General features: G+C 43.2%; 1 protein-coding gene across 1 annotated transcript in view; it reads right to left on the reverse strand.

Annotated features, from left to right (window-relative positions):
* The window catches only part of RAB40C (RAB40C, member RAS oncogene family), a 41,598-nt gene continuing 16,694 nt past the window's right edge, over positions 1-24,904 (reverse strand). Inside the window, exons 2-6 of the mRNA XM_085307027.1 lie at positions 16,728-16,788; positions 14,526-14,586; positions 4,484-4,561; positions 3,866-4,088; positions 1-2,131 (exon numbers count right to left, since the gene is read on the reverse strand). Coding sequence (XP_085163153.1) covers positions 1,851-2,131; positions 3,866-4,088; positions 4,484-4,561; positions 14,526-14,586; positions 16,728-16,788 — 704 coding nt within the window. The 3' untranslated portion in view covers positions 1-1,850. The remainder of the gene's footprint in view (positions 2,132-3,865; positions 4,089-4,483; positions 4,562-14,525; positions 14,587-16,727; positions 16,789-24,904) is intronic.

Consider the following 24,904-nt stretch of genomic DNA (forward strand, 5'->3'; position numbering starts at 1 on the left):
TAAGTCAGTAAAAGAGGAGACTGGTCCAGCGCAATGCAAAGCGGTTCGCTAAGATCTGAAGGCCATGGAGCTRCTCACAAACTGCATGTCCTGATTGCCCACAAGAATCTGTCAGCACAGCTTGCTCCCACTGTCAGCCTCTAGTTAATTTCCACAATAAAGGCTAGGGACTTGTTTCAAGTTACCAGGTGAATCTCCAGCACAAAGCAATACATTACTACAGGACTAAGCCAGGGAAGCATGAGCCCTTGTATGACAGATCTTCTCCCACAACAGGCACCTCTCTCAAGCTCTTTCATATTCAGGAGCAGGACTACAGACCAAAGCAGTTTGCAGTTTGCCCTCCCTGACTTCCTGCTGCAGCCATGCGAGAGCAGAACACACTCGTCGCTTAACGCAACCCTGTGGCTTGTACAACTGCTCTTTTCTACACCGCTTTCAGTTTCTGTATTCCAACAGCAGCTAGCTTTCCAGCCTCAATCACTGTCTGCTCCTTCACCCTCCAGTAGGAAAAGCTGCTTCTCTCCTTTCCCCACTTTCATCTAGGACAGGAGCCAGAGCAACACTAGCTTAGGCATAAGAAAAAAGCCAGGATTTGGGGGCCTTCGCCTCTTGGAGTAATGACCTTAGGATCTGGACAGCAGACAGATAAAAGGCAGATGCAGGACTCCAGAACCAGTAGCCCGAGCTGTGCAGGAGCAGGAGACTGATTCTGCGCTTCTTCCTCTGTTTTAGGCTTGACGCTTCTACCCTCTGCTTTTCTCAGTCCCTGATCAGCTGCACATCAGGAAATGCAAAGCAAACTTGGCATCAGTTGACTGTATGAGTTCTGACTGCAGAGCTGCACCTCTGTCCTGCCTACCTCCCCCTGCTCCCCAAATCCACATCCTTGGTCTTTCCACTCTGTCCCTCAATTGAGTTAACCCCCCCGCCCTGCAGTACATGCAAGTTTTAGGGTACGATCACAATAAGGTTACTTGGAGTATGCAACACAAATCATTCTTTCCTTCTGCACATGTAGTAATAAAAAAAGTAAACTCATGGGGTGATTGAAAGTCTCTTAAAGCATTTGTATGCTTTCACCTTAAAATCACCCACTTCTCCCCTTTTGCTGATACTGGAAAATTTAATCCAATGCTTTTATTTACATGGCTGCATAAAATTTTCCCTGACGGCTTCTTTAAAAAAAAAACTTTTAAAAAAGTTATATGTGTGTATGTATATATATATATATATATATAAAATATTTACACAAGTAGATGAAGGCGGCAAGCAAACTGCTTCCTTCAGCTTTCCAATTGGCCAACTCTTGCCCCCCCCCTTTTTTTTGGCAACAGCCGGTTAACATCCTGGTGGAAACTGTCATCAGTCCCCTGTTCCCATTTCTTTTTTCCTACATCCAACAATCACTATTGCACCAGCTATCTGTTCAGGAGTCCAAGAGTTAAAAGTTGCAGCACAGACTCTTTGCCTACTCCCTTAAGCCTCTCAATCTTCCATTAAATCCATTCCTCTATTGAGGCTGGATGAGCTTCCCCCCATCTCCAACCCCCCCCAGCCCAACCCAGCAGCTGTTGAATTTTCCACCCCAGACTGAGAGGCAAAGCCTAAAGCATTCTTGGAGGGGCACTTGGCAGACTCTTCTCCCTGCCTGTCCAATGAGATCCAGCCAGCACCACACTTCATATACGAAGCCAAACATCAGCACGTTCCCAATCTTGTGTGCACCGTCGGAAAAGCAACGAAAGCCCATCCGAAAGGATCCAGTCGAAAAGGGTTAAGTGTGCAAACATCTGTACATCAGTGGGTGAGTGTGAATATATTAAGATGCTCATGGTGCATTCATCCTGCTAAGAAATCTTGCAGTTGTTGCGCGAGCAGTTCTGTGGGGGGCTCTGAGGTGGACGAATTGATTTYGACCTCTTCAAGCTGTTACCTTTGCTGCTGCTCCCACCCCCACTGCTGGCCAAAGAATACGACCGGCCATGCATCATCACTGCATTCATCCCATTTGCCATAGAAAAGGATTTCAGGTGACTCTTGATGGTGACAGGCAATGGCAGCTTGTCAATGAGGTGGACTGGAGTACAGGATACAATGGCTCGGCAGCACAGGTCCTGTAAGCTGAACACTGGTGGGAGAAAAGACCAGACAGTCAAGACTGCACAGACAGACTTCTTCCTACAACAGTTCTTTATGCTGTGTTGTTCTCGTTTCTTAGAGTAGAAGAGCTAAGAGAAAAGCTAGGAGCCTTGAATAGAGAACAGATTAGTTGGGAATCCTTTATTTCCAACCTTTCGTCCTAAATTCCAGGCAAGCTCTGCCTTTACAGGTGAGCGTTTTTTGAGACACCAGCTTTGATGGCAGCACTGGGCGAGACACTACTGCCACTACTCCTAGCACAGTGGACAGGATAGGTAGAGGCCTTGCTCACATTCCTGCCAAACACTTGGTTTCTCAGGCTACCATTTGGCAACCTGAAGGTCAGGCCCAGGGAAAGCAGGCAACAGGTTCTGCAAGCCCTGAGGCTGGACATATTCCCATTTGGGATTGGTTTGGCAAGGAGCAGCCAAAGAACAGGCTCTTTGCTGAGCGACTGCAGCAGCAAAGATCCCACCAAACCAGAACAAGGCTCAGTCACTTGAGGCTTCCCAGTGGCTTCTTTGCTCAGTGCAAAACATGCAAATCATCTTTGGGAAGTCTACTTGGATGCAGTTTCTCAGCAACTGCCACATGAGGGCATGCTTTTAACCTCCAGTATGCAGAAGGCTGCAACCTGTAGAAGTCACTCTACTATTCCAGAGCAGGCAGAGCAGGAAGTTAGCACTTAGAAATCCTGCCTCTGGAAAAGATTCAGGAGAGGTCTACAGCAAAGAGAACTTCACTTTCAAACCACAACTGCAGGCCAGCTGCTAGTTACCCACCTACACAAGCTCAACATAAGGCAAGCCTTCAGCACAGAGCATGGTGTCACACACCACCAAGGAATTTGCTGTCAGGTTGCAACCTTCTACATCTGGCATGAAGAGTGCCTGAATTGCAAATTCAGGCCAGACTACTTTTCTCCTGCTCACAGGTATGAAACAGCAGCATACCAAAAAGGTCAGATGCAGTGATCTGGTGATGGGGGCTAGCTAATAGGATCTTCCCTTTCCCAGTGAGCAGGAACTCAAGACCCATATGAAAGCCGACAACCCCATAGGTGGGAATACAAAATTCCCACTGCTTAATCTGTCAGTGGGCCACACTGCCACCTCTGGGCAGAAACATAGGACTTAAAACTATTTTACTTCAAATGCAACATGCTGAGAAACAGTATGGGCTCAGCTCACAATCTGCCATGCTGCAGATGTGCACATGACATACTGGACTGTCCCAGCACACTGCTCCATGTCTGGAATAGGCATGCAATTTAGTCCCTTTCAACACTTGTTGCCCTGGTTTCACTCAGCCTCTATGTCTCTCTGAAACTGGAGATACAGGCTCAGACAAGGTTAAGGACAGAGGTGCTTACACTTGAATTCATCCCACACGAACATTTGAGTGAAGTACTTTTAAGTAAGTTGGGAGCTTAATTGCCCTCAGCCTCATCTAGAACGGAGAGAGGTGTAGGATGCTCCAGAGCAATTCAAAATCTAGACATGCCAGAGCTGCCCATCCCTCATTGCTGGCTACAGGGTTCCTGCAGTAATACAGGCAACTTGATGAAAAGCCTCAAGTTAGACATGCTGCATCTGACCCACAACTTGTCAGGTGCTTTCAGATCCCACAGTAAACATGCCTCCCACCCAAGGGGAGGCAGACAGCCAAATCCTTCCATCTCCATTTCAGCCCAGTCAACTGTCATGCCTTTCCCACTACTGACCTCTGTTGGGTCTCCAGATCTTCTCCATGCCATGCCTCATGAGTACAATGCGAGACAACTCTGTGAAGGATTCTATGACGTTGAAGTTGCACAGTGGGCTGACTTCAAAAAACGTCATGCAGTTCTTCTCTGCATAGGCCCGGGCCTGCTCCGTCGGTACTTGCCGCTTGAAGGCCAGGTGAAGCCTGTTTCCCACCAGGATCCGAGGGACACCTGGGGCATGCTTAAAAAAAAAAAAAGCTTGTGTGATGATGATGAGAAAGGYGAAAGGCTAATTTATCCTCTCCAGAATCCACTTTAGAAGTAATCTTCCTATGTTTCTTGGCTATTCCCAAGCTCTTTGCTGCTACTCTGGATTTATACAGAAGTTGAGAGCAGGCACTTATCCCCTCTGCTCTGCTGATTAGTAGACTGCAATGATTCTCCACAGCAGAGCCATTATCCCTATCTCAAAGGTGCAACCTCTCAGGATTTTTAATCACGGATCACTGCACTCCTGCAGTGAGTTTATCTTCCCACACTACCATACACATTGGCTCTTCACAGCCATAAAGGCCAGTACCCTAGCATGTGAATGGTGCATTAAAAACCCTACAGATGTTCTTCCACTCAACTTACCTCATCTATTTCCTTTATCCACCGATCTATCCCATCAAAGGACCAACGATTAGTGATATCATACACCAAGAGAATTCCCTAATAAAAGAGAACATGCAATTAGGAAGTTTCATATTATACAAACTAAAAGGGAGATGCACCTGGAAAGACTATTTCTATATTCAGAAACTAACAGGCTGAGACACAGAAAGAACGTTTCTCAATTTGCCTCAGTTTTAGCCCTAGCAAGTACACAAGTATGCAGCAAGTCTGTACTAACTCAGATCCACCAGAGGGGGATTTACACCCATTTCTAACAAGTTACCAGCTCTGAGAAAGGTGCCAATTCTGCTTTTCCTTGAGCATCTCCCACATCACTTCCAAAARTGTCTTTGCAAAAAGAGGACATAACTTGGTGACTTTGTATCAGATTTGTGATTGGACAAATACATTTTGCACAACCTCACTTTCTGAATCTGCTTGGAATAACAACGTGGGACAAGCAAGGTTGTGTAAAGCATGCACTTGGCTAGTAAAAAATCTTATACAAAGCCACTAAAGCAGAAACAGGCCTTTTCCTTTCTCCTTATGCAAAACAGCTATCTTAAATAACAGGATGGCAGCAGATCCCAACAAAGTTTATACATCATAACGTATCTTCAGCACATTTTTCCTCTTCTCCAGATTCTGTTTTATTCTGTGCTCCTTTTACTGTCAGGGGAGAAGTTCAATGAATTCAATAATCAAGGTAACAAGAGCCTTTGGAGGATTAAGGACTCAGAATCAGAGTCCACAGTAGGCTTTGCTAAAGGCTGGTGCCACACTGGCAGAAAACAAACATAGCTACAGTGACTCTAGCACATTAGTCAATGTAAGAGCCAGAGTAGACAAGATCAAAGTTCTCCCAAGTGCACAATCCTGTCAGTGATGGGAACCAACAGCTGGTAGCTGCAGAGTTACCTGAACAGACCAAGTACATACGTCTTCTCCCCACAATACTCTCCTAGCACTCAGTTTGTGTGCCCACACACAGACGTGTGTGTGCATACACACGGGAATGAGAGGAGGAAGCCCGCACTGTAGGAGACACAGCTCAAGATGACAAAAGCAAATAGCTAAAGACCAACCACAGGGAAGAYGTAGTCGTAAACCACCGTCAGCCTAGCTGTAAAAGTCCTCTTGCCACCGCTCACTGATGAAGAAATCTGCCGGGCTGTCACGAAACGAAGCTGCTCAGGTATGTGGCTTGTTCTAGGCCAGCCTGTTGCCCAGTGAAGCCAACATAGCAACTCTGCTCTTAATTCCTACCACTTACCAAGAATGGACTAAAATAGTCACCATCCATTTATTCTTCACTGTAAGATGGAAATTCCTCTTTCACTCTGCTCAGCTGGTGGTACAGTATTGTGGCATTGTATTTTCCAGTGGCTTTTCCTTTTTTTCATTCTAGAAAGAAGGGGTACCTCCTGCACCCTCAGGCCACATCTGTCTTCCCAAGGCACCTCTCACAGTGTTGAGCGCAACGATGTCCACAAGTGGAACAGGCATGACTGGACATGGGGAAGTTTGTGTCTGCACCAGTAATAACATGCAGCAGCACCTCAGAGGGTCCTCACCCTTGCTCCAAACCTAGCTAACAAGCTACTCAGGATCAAAAAAAAAGCTTGCCTAGTAAGGTGTTGCTGTGAACTGAAGTATTTCTGAGGATAGCCACGAGGAAACTAGGCTATGTCTGACCCTGCAGGTACATCAGGAGTTACCTGTTAGCATCAACAGTCCCACACATACAGGATTTCGAGAATTGTCTCAAGGAGCAGCTAGTGCTCCCATTGTTTTTCCAGTCCATCACCTCTCTTTTCTTTTATAATCAAAAACATTTCAAGTGATGACAGAAACTTCAAGGTCACTCTGCAGAATCGTAATTGAAGATACACTGAAATAGGAACTAGAGAACAGATGAACTCATATTGCTGAGAGAAGGCAACACAGCAAGGCACAACATAAAGCATCACATAGAAAATAACCCAGGAGCAGTAAGACTGAGCTGAGGGCAAAAAAAACTAGTTCAACATATAGACTCTGGGACGACAGATCATTTAGCAATAAGTTTGGCAGAACCAGTCTTCTTTTAAACTGGGGTGTCCTCCAGGACTAGTCATCTATTCAGCAAGTCCCCAGTGTATAGCCCCGTAAAATATAGCTTAAGATGGCAAAGGAAAGTCTCATTTGACAGCCTGGTCTTTGCTACTTGAGATACCCAGAAACAGCTCAGTGAAGGAGGGAGCTGACCAACTGCCTAACACCTATCCTCATAGAAGTCAATGACCACTAAGTGTCCTAATGTTCCAGCAAAGCTGCTGCTTTATTCATTTAAACAGAAGATCTACTACCTAGACAAGAGACTCAACCCACTCAGTCCTCCTGTAACACAGCTTTAAATTATTTGCTGCTGCCAAAGCCCTTGATGCGCTGGGTAAACAGAGACACCATGTACAGAGATGTGATATACCTCATAAGTTCACAGAAAATGATCAGAAGAATGAGATTTAAAGTACACTGGAAAGAAACACCGGGGCGTTTGAACCCTCATAATAATGTCATGTCTTAAGTTGGCACTTAAAACATTCCCATCATTTGGAAAAAACGGTCTTTCTTCAAGTTATGCTGGTATATCTAGCATACATGATTTTGCTTCTCATTTTTTCAAAACCTCTCTTGGAGCATGTAGCTCTTACAAAGCCTGCCCAGTTTCTATAGTTGCTTTTAATCTTGGTCAAGAGCTCCAACTCCTGAATGTTAGCCTCATCCTTCCTGCATAGTATTCCCATTGCATGTGTTACTTTCTAAGTGAAGCTTGGCCATTTTGGCCTCACAGCCTTTCTAATATCTACTCATTTGCACTTGTGCCATTTGCAGGAAGGACAAAACATGTTAAAAAAAAAAAAAAAAAAAAAATCTTGCATGGTGGGTTGTTCTTCATTTTTGACAGCCCAACATGAAAAACAAGCACTTCCAAGTTCTAGTTTAAGGCTCCTCTGACAGTAACTTTTCATATAAATAGTAAGCAAGTAGATCGTGCATATGAGTATGTGGTGGGGGGAGCAGACTGATCTTAAGTTTCTTACAGGGAAAGCTGAGAGCTCATTCCTGTCCCATAACTTTTTGGGCTGTCATTTCTAATACAGTTAAAGTAACACTTTTTACCCAAAAAAAGGGGGGGAGGGTGGGGTTGTTTTGGAGCAAAGAATTTTGATTTCTTCTAGGTCTAGGTAGGGAAAAAGAGTAGGAAGTAATAATTATACTTTGTTAAAAAAAAACAACCTTGCAAAACCAAAAATAGCACTTTAAGAACCCAATCACAAACTACTCACTACCAGGTTGCAACATGTTTTAGGTGCATTTTGAAAATGGAGATTCTGAGCTTTGTTTTCATTTCTGCTATATGAGTTTTGACCTCTAGCTTCCCAGGCTGCCCATATGAATGAAAAGCTCCAGTCTGAATGATGTTACTGAAAGAGCGCATGACAGCCAGGGAATAACAAAACAGAAAGAGTTTGATGACTCCTTTCCAAGACATAAACAAACTGTCAACAAGTTAAATGAAGTCTACTTTATTTCTGGACTGACATTCCTTTAGCCAACAGAAACAGACTCAAGACCTAGTTTGTCAAGACYGCTTCTGGCAGAAATACACTCTAGGAGAAGAGCAGCTGGCAAGTGCAGTTTAAGATCTCCTTAAGAGGAACAAGGATGAAACATCAGCAAAAAGGCAACACTGAGTTCTCGTCAGCAAGGTGGAAGTGAAGACAATACTTACTAAATGCAAGAAAAGACACACTGTCTCCCCCAAGTTTACCCTCTAATGTCAGAACACAGCTCCATGTGCACACATTTAGAATTAAGATACTCAGGTCAAACTTTCCAAAGATCAGGAAAAAAACAAGGCCAAGTTGTCTAAAACCTTGATTCTGTCCCCATCTTCCCCAGCATGGATATTAAGACCAGCTTTACTCCGCATGAGATGGACGAAGGAGCTCTAAAAACCCCTCTCCAATGTGTGGCACTGCCAGATACTTTGTACTTCTGCCAGACAGTACAGGTATGCTCCAGACACCACATTTCTACATGACACATCCGAAATACACTTTGTCATTACTACTTTATCTCCTAGAGAGAACAGTACAGATGTGCAGACAGGGAACTGGATCCATCTCTCCTGAAAATTTTAACTCGGATCTGTCTTTTTTCCACTTAAAAAATGAAATAATGTACTTAGAATTTTAAATTAATCATAAAAGTGAACAGATTTCCATTTGTAACCTACATAGTTCTCTTTCCAAAAGCCTAGAAGCCTAGATTGCTGTCAACACCATAATTATCTCCATACCTCTCAAATACTACTTGGTTTCACAGAACAGCTTTCAAATGTTATGCATCCCAATCTCCCCTGGTTTCCACAGCATCAAGCAGTGAAGAGCTCTACCCAAACTTTACATGCAAGTTCTCAAATCTAGGCTATTCTAGAGCTCTCATCAACTCTTTCTTTCTCTGCTTCCCAGTCTGTCTACAGGCTTCTGCGTTAGGAGACTGGACTCATCCCTAGACCTTTATAAAGTCTTTTGACACCTGATTTTCAAAGTTTGTTTCCACTCTGAATTGAATACTAAATTTATTCAATTCCATACCACTGCTTGTTCATCAGCAGTGGAAATTTCCATTTACGTGCTGCTTCTCACAGTGAGCAAAGAATACAAAAGATCATCTGTTATTGTATGCAGCAGCACACTTACTTTTGACAAAAGTTAAACTTGTATTCAGCAGGAGCTTACAGAGAGATCTGTCTACATAGACAAGGAGGGGGAAGTCAAACCATGTCCCCAGGACTGCTTTCAGCTTGCTGCAGGTACCTAAACTGGACTTACCCTGGACCTTACTCATGGGTCAATTACACCCTGCTGCCAGATAATTTCCTAACAGCATAACATATGGGGAGGTTTACCAATCATTAAGCTTTCAGTAAACATCTTGACAGATAGGGGCTGACTCTTTCAGCAGCTGGATAACCTCCATGGAAGAGATGTGACACACCTAAGTGTTTGCAGCAACTGAAAAAGCTGTAAGGTGTTCAGCAAAGACATCTCAAGAGCCTCTTGAGTTGCCAAAAAATGCCAACACCTCCCTGCATACTATGAAGCCCTGAACAGCACAAAGAGCAACTTTCAAGATCAGCTACCTAAGCAGAACTAAACAGTATTTGCTACTCTCTTAGGCCTGCAGCTCTGGTATAAGATGGAAGAATTTTTGAATGCTGGTTATGACTTTCTATAGATGGCCTGAAAAAATTCACAAAGAACTTAAGTTTTTGTATATCACTTTGGCTGTGAAATGATGGCTCTCCTTCCTTCCATTTATATGGCAAATAAGCTGTCTGTGCTCTCTGGAGAGAGACCAGTACACTGAAATACTACCACTACTGCAAATTTGGAAACACAAAAGGCAGGAGATGCCAGAATAATTATGAAGACTGCAGTATTACAGACTCCCCTAGTTTGTCCTGCGGGTAACAATACTGCTGGATTTCCACCTCTACCCTCCTCTGCCCCTACAGTCAGGTTGATTCGGCCTCCATACTCTTCCCCTCACCCTCAGTGCCTAGAGGTCAGTGCTGCTATCCTCAGAAAGCACTCCTCCTCTTTCAGCCCAAACAGAGATCCTGAAGTAATGCTGCCAGGACCTGCTGGCCCAACACACTCCTAGAAGTGAAGGGATGATGAAAGCTGTTATGCTAGAAGAGGGGAAATCTCAAACCTCAGGAAAGCAAGGAGAGAAAAGGAGGGAAATATCAGCCAAATCAGTATGCTACAAGCCTTGAACCAAAGGGCCCATTGCCTCCCTGAAAAAAAATCCTATCAGTTAGGCATGGCAGGGAGGGAGAACAAGAAAGATCTTGTGATTCTAGTGACAACCAAGTGATACCCTGTGATTCTACAAACCTGCTGAACACTCTTCAATAATTTAAGACTGCCTTATCTATAGCATAAAAGAGGCACATATCCCAGGCTAGCTCCTTGCATGTGAATGCAAGTGCATTCACATTTTGAAAAATCCTTCCAGTAGTACTACAACATTAGGACTTACAATGCAAGAATCGCATGCTGTCAAGCACAGAGTCATTCAAGGCCACACAAGATCACTACACATTTGCAAACAGTCCCATGACAGTTTTTGTCCAAAGAGCCCACAGGAAAGATTCTCTAAAGGACCTTATACACCTATGGGATTCCTGGTCCTGCACAGAGTCCAAGATTCTGGTTTTGGCCTCAGTTTTTGCAGGTAATTCTGTGCTGTGCTCTCCAGTTACACATTTTAAAGTGAACACTACTCTCCTAACTGAGGACCAAAAATATCAAGGCATCGTGACACACGGTGAATAATTAAAAAGAAAAACAGTTCGCAAGTGGGGATGCATTGAAAGATTTACATCTGTCCAGAAATTGAAATGGAGCTGTAAGGCATTTATACTGCATGTAATGCCTCCATTGGGTTCCTACAGCCTGTCTCTCTTGACATATTTGATGCTGGATGCCAGAAGGTGTCATGTATCTGATTGATCTAAAATTTGAAATAGACTGCTTATATCTTTCTTCCTCAAGATGAGGTTCTTGATGGTTTCTTTACTTGGGACAGCAACATCTTGCCCTTTCATTCTGATCAGTGTTGTTTTAGAGAGTCTCTCTTGAAATTCTCTGGAAAGCTTGCCTTGTTCATCTTATCTGCTTATCTCCCTCAAGGGACCTGTGTAAAGAAAAGATGTTCACAATAAACCTGATCAACCAACTTGACAGAGCAGTCTTTAATGTGAATGATTTAATAACAAACGCCAGGGTATGCAAAGACCTTCTGGAGACCTGTGCAGTCGAGTATAGTTTTTCCTCAAGCCTGCCAGTTTCTAGCATTCTGCTTGTGTCAAAAATTCCCTTTGCAAACAAGTTTTGTGATGCCTCAATCCTGATCTGCTAAAATAGTCAACCTTCACCCTCAAAAATAACAAAATAGCCCTAAACAGCAAGCCTGCTCTGTAGAAGAAGTGGGAAGTTCTCAAGTGGAAAGAAAATCACTGTTGCTCTCTGAACTATATTCCTGAGATGAGCATTGCACTCTGAAAAAGCAGGTGCTTTCTGAAGGCTAATGACTAGAATCCAGGTACAGCCTTCTCCAGATGACCTGAAGTAAAACTTAGATCAGTTTTGGTATCAGATGATCTAGCTCCCATGTGGCAATATATTTATATTCTTGTATTAGTGGGAATACAGATGTTATCTCTAATTTTCTCTCCACAGCTTCTCATGAAAGAGGGAAGTATCTCTTAATGGCTAACCAAAGCAAGAGGACTGTTTATTTTTAGTAGTAGATGCACTGCAAGTATTTTAGTAGTAGGGCACTGCAAGGATGCACTTCAGTGCCTTTAGTTATTTTCACCATCCAGAAACTACTCCTAGCATAGCATTAGCTTCATAATGCTGCCCTTCCTCTGATTGAAAGCTGCCATCTAGTCGATCTGGGATACAGCCTTTTCATCAACAGCGTAAACACAGCTTAGCCCAGTGTGGTCTCAGGTGAAAAGAAATGAAATGCTACTGAGTTGTCTGTTTCTTTAAGGTATTTTTAATGCTGCATGTTCCACTGACATTTTCGCCTCACCTGTCCACTTTCCTCTCTCCTATCTCATCATTATCTAACTTCAAGACTTCTGCTGTGGCAAGTGTGGTACAAATCCAGGTGGAGAAAGGAAAAACAGTTAAACCCTTATAAGCCAAAGGCTAAGGAAGAACAAATACCGCACAGAAGAGAGGTGCCAGGAAGAATGACAAGGCTCTATTTAAAGTACAAGGTGATATTTTCACAATAACAAGTTGGTATAAACTGGCCATGAGCATCTTTAAGCTGAAAACTAGCAAAAGTGTCCTATAAGGTAGAGGACTGAGACTGTATAACCGGACTTCCCATAAGGAGTACAAGGAGGAGGTTTAAGAATGAATTCAAATTTTGAGTTTCTGACTAGGACTTTCACAGGTTGCTTGCGAGAGCAAGGGTCTGGCCTCAGTAACCTGTCAAGTGAGAATATCTSAATAGTGAGTGCTTAAGAAAATACCCAAAGCAGCTGCATGGTGTGACAAGTGCCTTGAATTGAGGGAAGCACTCCTGACTCCCCTCCCTGCTTTATTGTTTCTCAAGAGTAATGGTAAGAATAAATCTTCTAAAGGAAATGCTGGAGAGATTGCCAAGTGAAGAAACTGTCTCCTAGCAAGGACTAGACCTTCTTTGGAGTTTTCCTTTTCCCCCACAGCAGAGTCTCCTTTTTTTGCCTGGTCTGTGGCTATCCCATCATTCCAAGCAAAAGGACTTTTCTTGAGCACCTTGATGAATTCCCTAATTGCTCTTTTTTTTTTGCAGACTCCACACTGCTTCCCTGGGTAAATAGCTGTGTGTTTTCACAAGCCAATACCTTGAGCAGGGACATCACCTTGAAAACGTCAGAAGAAATAAAGCAAAATAGCTTCACTGTCCCAGTGAAGATGAGTGGTTTCAAATGAGGATTACCTCACTCTTTCAACSAAAGAAAAGTATTTTCATCATCATTCCTTTCACCTCTCACACCTGCCCTAGGTCTTTGTACGGCAGCAGCAGCTAGGAATTCTAGCACGTGGTGCAGGCTCCAGCGGGTTAAGTTCTCCCAAGACACAGCATTTATTCCAAGGAGCTCACAGTCTACACAAAGGAGAGAAAGTCTATTGTACAATGGTCTAGAAAAGCAGGCTAGAGACTGAGGTAAAAGGGGACAGATAATACTACTAGACACAGGTTGGGAAGCCTACCCTCTATTCATTTTCTGCTCCTGGTTTGATTTGGGCATCTGACCACAGTGATTTCTCACTGACCAAAGCTAAATTATGAGGCCATCAGAATACCACGCTGACCAACTCTGTTCATTTATCACTGATAAGGGACAGGATATGGTCTCAAGCAAAAGGATATTTATTGAAGCTCTAGAATTCTCTGAAATGTAGTATGGGTAGAAGGAGGTTTGTCTTTAAACTCATGCATTGGACTGAACATGTAAGTTAGAGGCCTATATACTCTCCTACTGCACATTGCACACCAGCATTCATKTGCTTTGCACTCCTGCAACAGCCACAAGCCTCAGCTTCCAAGAAGCTGCCTCAAAGCCATCCACAACACCAGAGGTGCTCACAAACAAGAATAAACGAGATACTGTAGGAGGTATCAACAGCACATCCCAGCCTAAGTGTTCTCATGTCTAAAGCACACGTAAATTTGCAGGAGGTCTTAAGTTCATTGAACTTGAGGAAACTTTATCCTGGACACCCCCCCCCCGTCATGTTACCAAGAGGATTAGCACAACAAGAAAGTATTACTAACAGCAATTTTTCAGGAAAAACACAAGATATTTCTGTTATTCAGAATCTAGACTCTGTTCTGTAGCAGGGCCCAAAGGAGAAGTTCAAAATGTAATGCTTTGTTTCATGTTTTAAAGAATGCACTTGAAAATCCAACTCAGCTGCTCTAGTTTCAAGTCTGTATCCATCATGCAAGTTGGAGGAGTCATATTTTTGGAACTCTCTTGAATGCAACACAGATTGGAAGAATTCCACTGGGAAAGCTGGTGTCATATTTAAACAAATCCGACAAATCTCAGAAAGAACAAGTCCCTACATTAAAAGCAAAGGCAGATCTAGAGGGAGAATTGCTTTGTCCTCTGTAGTCTTCATCTTCTCAGCCCTTAGCGTAGAAACCAATACTGAATTTAGTCTGCCATAGACCTTTTCTGTAAAAGTCAGTCACTCTCTCTCCCCTCTCTCCCACTGTTTCATAAAAAAAAGAGTACTAGGCAGCAAAGAAATAGAGTGTGTTAACATAGTTCCCATCCTTCTGATGCTTGATGTGTTCTTCTTCAGAGCTCTTAACTACAGATTGAAAGATTTTTTTTACAGTTGGAAAAAAAAGTAAATATCCCCTCTCAGGACACTGACAGCACGCTTACCTGGGCTCCTCTAGAGTAGGATCTGAAAATGGTACAAAATCTTCCTTGCCCTGAGGTGTCCCTGTARCAAAGAAAATTAGTTATAGCTAAAGAATCAAATCCCATAGCACACACCTCCTTGGTTGGACCAAAAAAAAAAAAAAAAAAAAGAGAAAAAGTAGTGTTGACCTTTTGACCTCATTAAATCTTAGGAATAAGCACGATATTAGAACTGCTCTGCAAGATATTTTCAGGAAAAACCTGAAGATATTCCTGGAGTGTACTGCCACTTTTAGTCTTAATATGATGCACAACACAGTTCCTCCCTGTCCTCGTGTTTCCCAGGCACAAACAAGATCCCTCAGCACTACCTTAGGATCTACCAAGATGCAAGTCATTTAYTTCCTTGGGCAAAAGATCTTTTCTCTAGTTCTCAATAGTCCACTGGCAGCTCAAAAATCAGGATGACACTACAGATCTTTCCTATTCATGGTTAAAAGCTAACCTAACATAAAAAATGAACATGATCATTGAAACCAGGAGAAATTTTCTTGAACTAGCAAGTTTCACTTACTTTTCCAAACAAGGTTTAACCAAATATGAAAGGAAGTGTCTTTACACCTAAACCTCTTTGATAGATCTAGTCTAGCATACCCTACACAGGACCCAGGAACAGTACTAGGGAGGTACTGCTCACTGGGACAACGGGCTTTAGAAACACTAATCTTTGTCCTGACTGCCACTCGTGACAATCCAAATGGGCTACATATTACTGATATGTAATCCAAATTCAGGTTCATTTGCAAAAATGTTATGATGTTTGCTGTATCTGTCCGATTCTGGCCCAGTGAAGACAAAATAGTAACCTCTGAGAAGGCTGGTCAATCCCATAGACATTTGCAGCAGCTATACGAGAAATGCAGTGACCACAAGTTTCAAGAAAGCCCCACTTACAGATCTAAAGCTTTCAAGGGCCATATTATTGGTCTGGAACTTCAATCTAATGGTCTGTGCTCAAACTCTCTTCTGCTCCAACAAAAAAATACTAGGTCAGATGAGGAAAGAAATGTTAAGAGTAATCATTAAGTAAGTCAAAATCATTACRGCATAAAATAATGACGTAAGCTTTTCAGGGAAGGTTATGTGCAGGTTCTCCAACCTAAGTAATACAATATAAAAAGAAAGGGCTTTAAGAAAGAAGCAAGAGGTGACTACATAGAGAGTTGAAATGTTAAAATAGGCATCTTACAAGAAAAATAAAAGAATATAAGAATCACACAGAAAAAACACAATTAGCCATTTCCTTTGTTTCATAATAAAAATGGAGGACATCCAACTGAGAGCAGGTGTATAACTAAACCACAAGTCTGTACACTTCCAAAGTCAGTCAYTGAGGCCAAGAACCCAGTGCTCAGTTCGCTAACCTAGCGATTCATACAGATTTTCTAGTTGATACAGGTGTTGGAAGTGGAAATTTAATTTCTTGTTCAAGGGACTGTGTTACTCCCTATTAAACCAGGGTGAAATCCAGAATAAGAACGGGCTGTCTCTTGTCTTTTATCTACAGRATTCATGTGGCAGCTTCACAGTAGTTTAAACCACAGACAGAAAGCCGGCCAAAAGGACTCCAAGTCTCCTGCCTCTGCTAGCATGGGAAGGAGGAGTCATCATTCACTTGAAGCATTCACATCTCCATCCCAGTGTCAGGTCACTCCAGTAAACCCTGCCCTCCAGGGATTTACTGTAGTCTCATACTAACTGTGAGGTGAATTCATTGCACTGCCTATGGTAGCATTTTCCAACCACGTCATTGAGAAATATCCAGGCTTCTGYAGGGACAAACAAATGGCTTCACACACTTTTCTCCTCCTTTCATATTMTCTTGTATGTATTTCTTTTCCTATATGATAAGGAAAGTCCAGTACTACTGCCAGAATAGTTCTGCTCCCTCAGTGATAGAAGGCTGTATGGGAATACAATCCCGTATAGYGGAGAAAGACTGAAATAGGATCATTCTGGCAAACAGGACAGCATGCTKTTTGGGCTACTCATTAATGGAAGGAGGTCTGATTTGCTAGAACAACTCACTGAGAAGAAAAGCTAGTAAGCCTCACTGCATGACCAGGGGACGCTCTGCGTTCTCCATAGCTCAACGCAGTATCATGCTAGTGATACTCCTCTGCTCACTGATGCTGGTCCTACAGTGAATAAAAACAAACTCACCAGAGTTCCAGCTTGACCCTCCTGCCATCCAGCAAGATAGTAGTGGTCTTGTAGTCAATTCCTGAAAAGAAACCAACAAAGAGTTGAGCAAACACTGAGCAGATCTTCAGAGACTAGCAAGAAATCAGCTTTGCACACCCAGACCCACCATTTAATGTTTACTGAAAATGCATTTTTTTCTCCCTCTTGCTCTACTGCAAGTTTCTAGAGAACTGGGACGGAGACTTGATAAAACATTAATAGAAATCTGCTTCGAAATAAAGAGCACTCTTGTAGAGCTCTTTCCTGCCTCTGGAAAACACAATTAACCCTTAGATTGCCTCCTCCTTTTGCAGACTTGGATAAAACTTGTTAAGACTCCATCTCTAGAAGATTCACTGTTTTGTAGCATCGTCCAAAGTGACAGCGTTCAGTTACAGACTTTTGGGGGATTAGCTAGAGAGAGGAAAAACACAGAAGTTTCTCTGGCAAGTTAGTCTGCAAACCAAGCATCTTTGAATGAACATCACCTCCTGAAAAATTCAAAGGAYGTTTTGAAAGGTGGTGATACTGAAAGCCTGCCAGAGTACACAATTTCTTCTTTCCAGCTATGGGACAGAATAGAAATTGAGACTTGAGAAATACCCACTTGCTATACTTGATAAGGATCCTCTCATATCCACTCATCCTCTAGGATTGTGCCACAACATGACAACAYGCACTGCTGAATTACACAGCCCACTGTCAGCATGAGAATGAAGTTCCYGAAAGCAGAGAGGGATGAGCCTGGCAACTCCCTTTGCCAAACGCTCTATCAAGGCAGTGGCACCATTACCCTCCATGCTTCATTTCTTCTCCTGCACAGAAAACTGTCTGCAGAGTTTCACCTCAAGGTCACAATGGTCTATGAATAGCCAGGAAGCAAAGGTTGATGCAACTCAGCACTGTTTTTCAACTTTTGCATCTTCCCTTGGTTTAAAAGGTGGCATCATTCAGACCACAACCTGATTTCACTAGTTTGCTTTGTGCTTGAAGACCAGAAGACTTTTTTTTTTCCCCTAGGGCTCAGTACTGGGTCCCATCTTGTTCAACTTCTTTATCAATGACCTGGATGAGGGGACAGAGTGCCTCCTCCGCAAGTTTGCTGGGAGGAGTGGCAGATACAGCAGAGGGCTGTGCTGCCATTCAGAAAGACTTGGACAGGCTGGAGAGTTGGGCAGAGAGGAACCTCATGAGGTTCAACAACGGCAAGTGTAGGGTCCTGCACCTAGGCAGAAATAACCCTAGGCACCAGTACAAGCTGGGGGCTGACCTGCTGGAAAGCAGCTCTGCAGAGAAGGCCCTGGGAGTGCTGGTGGATGACAAGTTGACCATGAGCCAGCAGTGTGATCTTGTGGCCAGGAAAGCCAATAGTCTCCTTGGGTGCATTAGGAAGAGTGTTGCCAGCAGGTTGAGGGAGGTGATCCTGCCCCTCTSCTCAGCCCTGGGGAGGCCTCAYCTCGAGTACTGYGTCCAGTTCTGGGCTCCCCRGTAYRAGAGAGACATGGAGCTACTGGAGAGAGTCCAGYRTAGGGCTATGAAGATGATCAGAGGGCTGGAGCCTCTGCCCTATGAGGAATGGCTGCGAGAGCTGGGCCTCTTTASCTTGGAGGAGAGAAGACTGAGGGGGGATCTTATCAATGTGTACAAGYACCTGAAGGGAGGGTGTCAAGGGGATGGGGCCGGACCCTTTCAGTTGTCCCATGTGACAGGACAAGAGGCAATGGGCACAAACTGAACCACTGGAAGTTCCGCCTGAACGTGAGGGGGAATTTCTTTACTGTGAGAGTGACAGAGCACTGGAACAGGTTGTACAGAGAGGTTGTGGAGTCTCCTTCTCTGGAGATCTTCAAGGCCTGCCTGGATGCAACCCTATCTAACGTGTTCTAGGTGTCCCTGTTTGAGCAGGGGGGGGGGGTTGGACTAGATGATCTCCACAGGTCCCGTCCAACCTTACTGATTCTATGATTCTATGAAGATTTTTTGTACTCTATACCATGGGGCCAGAAGACAGACATGTAAAGCATTAATAATTCAGGCACTCAAAAGAGTTAGCAGAAAGATAAATCATCAGATGTGTATCATACAGGAGTCAAGGCAGTGAGCACTCCTCCTTTACCAGGAGCTGAGAAAGCAGCATAAAACCCTGCTTTTCACAGAGTTGCCATATCAGAAGAGCATATCCCCCGCAAAAACTGCAATATTAGGCTGTGCTAACAAATGACTCATTTGCATAAGATGCACAAGAGGTGTCCAGTATTTTCATATATGCAAAAAGTTGTTGGATCCTGTCAATATGCTCTCTCATATTAAGGGAGAGAAGGAAAAAAGTCTTTTTTTTTTTTTTTTGAAAAAAAAAGTAACTCAGCTTAGACATGTTACTTGGAAGTGAAAGGAACATGCTTTTTGCCCTCGGCTGCTAGGCAGATAGGAAAGAGCACAACTGCACCTCCAAACCCCTATCCCACAAAACCTAGGTTAGAGAAGAAGACAAGCAACTGGCAGGTGGCCAGGTAAACCAGCTTCGCAGGGAGCCTTTAGGATATTGAAGTTGGTCAGACACAGCAAAAAGCACTATTACTTGGCAGCCAGTGGAAACTCATTTACAGGCTTTAACAAAGCAGAACGCCTTCCCTCTGACTGGATCAACTTTGCTTTTCCCTCACCGCTAGATATCAAACTTGTATTTATTTCAAAAACCCACCATTGTGTTACCAGCTGTACTTCCCTTCTCCTACAAGGGCAACGCTGCCCTGAAAACCTAATGGACAAGTTTGTCAATAAAGCAAATGGATTTTTTTTTCTGAGTCATCAGCAGGAGCTTCCGGTTAGTGAAAAACAAATTGGATTTTAGCCTTCACAGGGTGCTATAAAATGCAATCAAGATAATTATCTTGAATTCCAACCATTTGCAGTGCTTTATCAGAGAAAACGGATAGTTTATGTTTTATCTTCCYCCAGAGACAGTGAATGACCTGTATTTATTTTCATACAGGTATAAATCTCCACTGTCCCAAGGGACAGCAGGCAGCACCACTGTATTAGTGGACACAAGTCTGCTCTGCAGCCAAAGGATGGACAYTCCTGAAGCAGCCAAAAAACCCATGCCTTTTTTCCCTCTCCCTCATCCCCTATTCCAGAATCAGATTTACTCCATAGCACAGGCTTTTAAGGAAAGGGCTAATTAAGCGCATTGCCTTACCACTGAGGAGAAGTCCTCCAAGACTCTGCCCTATGCAGAGCTGTCCCATTGCTTTTTGCACACAAGAGCTCCCTGCAGGCAGAAAGCATTCAATGGCCTCTGCGCCTGCAGCCCAAATGCACTAAGGGAGCGCTTGTGTGAAAGCGCTACGAGCTGACTAAGAGGAAGAGCAATGTGGTGTGCAGGGCAAAGGATTGAACAGCATGTTATTGTCGCCAAGAATGTGGCATAAACCCAGCTTGTCCCACTTCAGACAAGCGATGGAGCCCTGCTTTGGGACAACAGGCATGCAATATTTAGAAYAGACAAATACACTGGGCTAATAACTAAAAAATAATTTCCAATGTTTTATGCAAAAGTACAAAGAAAATAAAGTACCAAATCTGCTTCTTCACATTTGCAAACAGCTGCMAGTCAATTGGTTTTTCCTGTCTGGCTTCAAGGTAGCCCATATCTTCACACAGAAATTATCTCCTTAGCAAAGTACTGGAAATAAAGGGTAAAGGCCTTATTCCTGAAGATTAGACTCTTGCAACACTTGAATGGAAGTTAGTCTGAGGAATTCACATATACAAGTTAAAAGCCAAGCTGTTTTGACCTTTTATTTTAAGTTATATTCTGCATTTAAACAYTATCTGGTAACATGAGTTGGCATAAAGTGGTTTACTTTGTAACTTGCACCACATATCCAGATTTGGACTAGGGGCTAAATTTACAAAAAAAGACTTTTAAGCAAACATTCTACTTACAAGCTCACAAATAAACTGTGCAATGGCAACCTTTATGGGGGAAAATGTCAACTACCCTTTGTTTCCATGCTCATACAGCACCTTGGGACGGCTCAAAGCAATTCCCTTTAAAGCCTGCCTGCCATGTCTTTTGGGGTCTGTTGCACAGTTGGTGAGGTGCTCCAAGCAGGATGCAGATGACAATGCAATTCCARCATTCAGGCAGGAAACTGGCACTTATATAGCTGTGCAGGAACAGCAGTTGCCACAGGCAAATCCACAGCATCTCTACACTACTACATAAATCAATCACAGATGCATTTATAAATCATAGGATGCAACACAATGGTTAACAGCCCTTTATTAGCAAGGGTACGACTGGATGCAGGTTATTATTCTACCCCAGCTGTTATTTTGGAGAGGCCAGAGGACACAGCTACTGCTAGACAGTCCCCCTGGGAGAAGGGGAGGTTGCTAGTCTGCTGCGGGCAGCCGTGCGGCAGATACCTTATTCTTCACACCTGCGTAAAAGAGCAGAGTGGTTCCAGGCTGCACATACCAAGGCCCTGCTCACCATGCTTATGTGGACGTTTTGGCCTGTCTGAAACCAACTACATGCAGAGAGCTCACATAATTGCGAGCAGCTGCAACTTAAATCTAAGAGATATGACTTCTATTTTAACCATATTAACGGGTTCTTTCGCTGTAGCCTGGTACATACCTCCCATCAGCCGCTTACTCCCACCGTGTAAAGCAATGGTCTGTAGCAGACAGATAAGCCAAGGGTCCAAGACTGCTTTCCCGACCCACCTTTAACAGCTCCCCAATTTAGCCCTGGCTGTTCTTTTGTCCCAGGGATTTTGTAAGGAGGCGAAGCTCAGCCATTTCATACACAGCAGCCACTAGATGCCACTATCGTACAGAAGCTTTTGGCAGCGTGACAGCCTCTCACCACATCGCTGCTTTTCCAGCCTGCAACAGAGCTGCTCTTTTTGTCTTTTCATTTAAAGCAGTTCAGCTAATGAATTCAGGGAGGTTTACATTTAATTTCTGGAGCTGACAGGGTTTCTCCCTACCTAAATAGCACCTCCGCTTGCGGCAGAGTATAGCTCATTTCAAAACTGACATTTCACCTCTGTCAGAACAAGCTTTGATCTTCTAAAAAAGATGCACTGCTACACACCCCACACTCTGTGCTTCCACACATATTGCAACATCAGCAAGCCAGTCGATCTGCCACCAGCAGCTGCTTCAGGAACCCTGCCTGGTCCTCAGGGCATGCAGTACTAAGCGGAAAAAAGCAAACAGCCAGGTTTAAAGCTTAWTTTATTTTATCAGCTGATCTCTTTCTTTCTTGGCCAATATCCAGCTTGATGCAACAAAATGAACGAAGCTTGGAAAACAAGTCTGGGGCGTTCACTCTCATTTAGCGTTCAGTTCAGCTCCTCTGCTATTTTTTCCAGTTCCGCTTTAGACTCCTACTTACAATGACGCCATCTCAACTTGTTTTCTGACTAGTAAAACTACCTGGTAGAGAATACTATGTAAAGTGATCTGTTGTCACCAGCCCTGCTGTCATGCACTCAATTCCCCTTGGCAGAGTTAGCTGCATAGGAACTAGTACTATAATCATTCCCATCTCCAGAAAATTCAAAAAATTCCTTTTTAACAATTGACCAGGAAAAACCTTAGAAATTAGGCCATTTCCCCCTGGAAATACGTAGCACATGTTACACAAATCTTTTGTCTATTCCAAATTACTAACTTAAGAGCACAAAACACTTCCTATCAATAGCTATATGAACTGAAAAAAACCTTAGGTTTAGTTAAAATTTGGCCTGTCACCTGAAATACAGTACCATCTTCACTGGGAAATGAAACTCCTTCAAGAACGTTGCTTTGCTTGGAAAATTATGAAGCTACTGCTTCATGACCAGGCTGTTGGTCTCTTTTTCCCACTTAGGAATTCACTGCTCAGGGAAAGGCATCCTAACATTCATGTCAAGTCCTTAAAGATTGTTTGCCCTGGCAGCAGTAAGCCAAAGCCGAAACCGAGGAGGCAGCAGATCAGCAGATACACAGATTGAGTTGCACTGAAGAAGGTAGAWAGAAAACAGGGATATATATTTAATGTTACTCTTACGCTCTCYCTTTGTACAGGGCAAAGTTTCCCGCAGAAAAAATGGCTTTAAATGAACACGGTCCTATAAACGTTTACYGCTGTACGCACAAGAGTTTCTTGACTTTACATCCATTTTTGCTTTTAAGACAAGTAAGAGACAATTTTGCATTTCCAGACTCTCAAGCCTGATCTGATCTAATGTCTGTAGAGGAGACRAAAGGATCTCCTTCCCTTAAACGGCATTTTTTGAATAAAATTGTTTCAGCTCTTCTGCTCAACACTAAGAGTATGTGTACTTTTCCTCCTTAGGATTTCAAATAAGATTCTCAGTTAGTGATGGGACAAGAATGATATGAGTTTTCAGAGAGCATTTCAGTTTTTAGCTGTAGTTTGTTCAGTCCAAATCAACTGTCCTCCTCCTGAAAGGCTCWAATGAGCCAATCCCCCCAAATTAATGGCTTCACTATACCTGTGGAAGGAGGTATAGTCCTTCCACTATACCACTGGGAGGAGTCCCACTGCAGAAGGATGAAGGGGCTTGCCTCATGTTAGAATGAGCCATCAACTGTTTTTTCTGGAAACCTTCCCAAAGCCTACGCTCAACCATGCCAGCAACAGTATCTCAAGTTTGCATCTGCAGCGTCTTTGAGAAGAAGGCCATTCATCAAAAAATCTGGAGTAGAAGACACTTTAGGTGACATGCAGAAAAAGGCACTCAAGTGAGACACTGATAGATTTTTAAGGCAAGCTTGCTTTCCTTCCTAGAGGTACTCTAGTTATCACTTCAAGTCATTTACAGTTTGTGTGAATCATAGGTTGAGCAAAGTGGCTTTTGCCACTTCATTTCTTAAATGGATTGCTTTCTATTCTTGGGAGTCTGGAATTCATTGCCTTCTTTTCTGCTAATCCACCCACAGAAAACACTGGTACATTGAACTTCATTAAATATAYAACCAGTTTCCCCCAGCTTACGGAAGTGCTCTGCTCTGCCTAACACCAGCTCATTTTTTTTTAATTAAACAGGGTTAAATTCATTTATACTTCAAAAGAGAGAAACTGTCCAACTCATTAAATGTGATATTATATATAGTGAACAGTCAAAAATTCTGGGGTGTATAATAACAAGTAAGGCCAATCCTTCACTCAATGCATTATATAAATAAGAAAATAAGGTAGGTTAAGTAACTATCTTTCTCATTCAGTCCTAGACCAGATGATATCTTTTACCTTTTTGCTTTCAAAGTCTCCTAAGYACCAACAAGTATCTTGCACTGAGACTAAGTAGAGCCTGAACTGTTTGGATATTCAAGGTAGCAATATTCACTTGTGCATGTTTGAGAGATGTAATCCACATCCTGAGTGGGAATGCTTGCTTGCATGGCATGCTAGAAGTCCTCTCCTTTCTCCTCCACAAAGGACTTAYACAAACCTTTCAGATGGATTAAAAATAAGTAAATAATAAAGAAATTCCAAAGAAGCTATAAATCTGTGCAAAAATCAGTATGACTGTGCCACTAAACAGACTACATATCAAAGCAAAAGAACACTTCAGTTAAGTTCTACACTTCTTTAGGCTGAAGTTACCCCAAATGCCAGTTACCAGCTGAGAAGTATCCAAAGATAACTCTTTATTCCAAAAAGAACTTGCATGTTACAGATGTTACCTAAAATATTCTCAGTCACAAGTGAAAAAAACTTAGTTTCAAAAGTCAAAACTAAGCAGCAGGTGGTGAGATGGGGAGAGAAGGCAAGCCACCAGGCAAGGCCGAGCACTTCTGCACCAGAAAGGAAGGGCCCCCACAAGGCATGCCACCTACTCAGGTGAGAGCTGCCAGTAATAACAGCAGGCATCAAATTTCCAATGCCCAGCTAAAGTTCTCCTTTGGGCAGGTTTACAGGAGATCACTGCGAGCCACAATGCTGAGCCAAGAGATGGGCGCAGTAGTTCCATATCTGCAGCGTGACCTGAGAGCAGATCAGCTCTGGAGCAAAGGCAGCATTTCCGCTTGGAGGCCTCCAGACAGAGTGAGGGGAGAAGGCAGAAACAGATAAGATCACCCCCCGCAAAAAACCCAAATGAATAAACCCCACACCACTCAAACCTCCC

The sequence above is a fragment of the Rhea americana genome, unplaced genomic scaffold (assembly GCF_003343005.1).
Source record: "Rhea americana isolate MKP2758 unplaced genomic scaffold, rheAme1 scaffold_250, whole genome shotgun sequence".
Lineage (NCBI taxonomy): Eukaryota > Metazoa > Chordata > Aves > Rheiformes > Rheidae > Rhea > Rhea americana.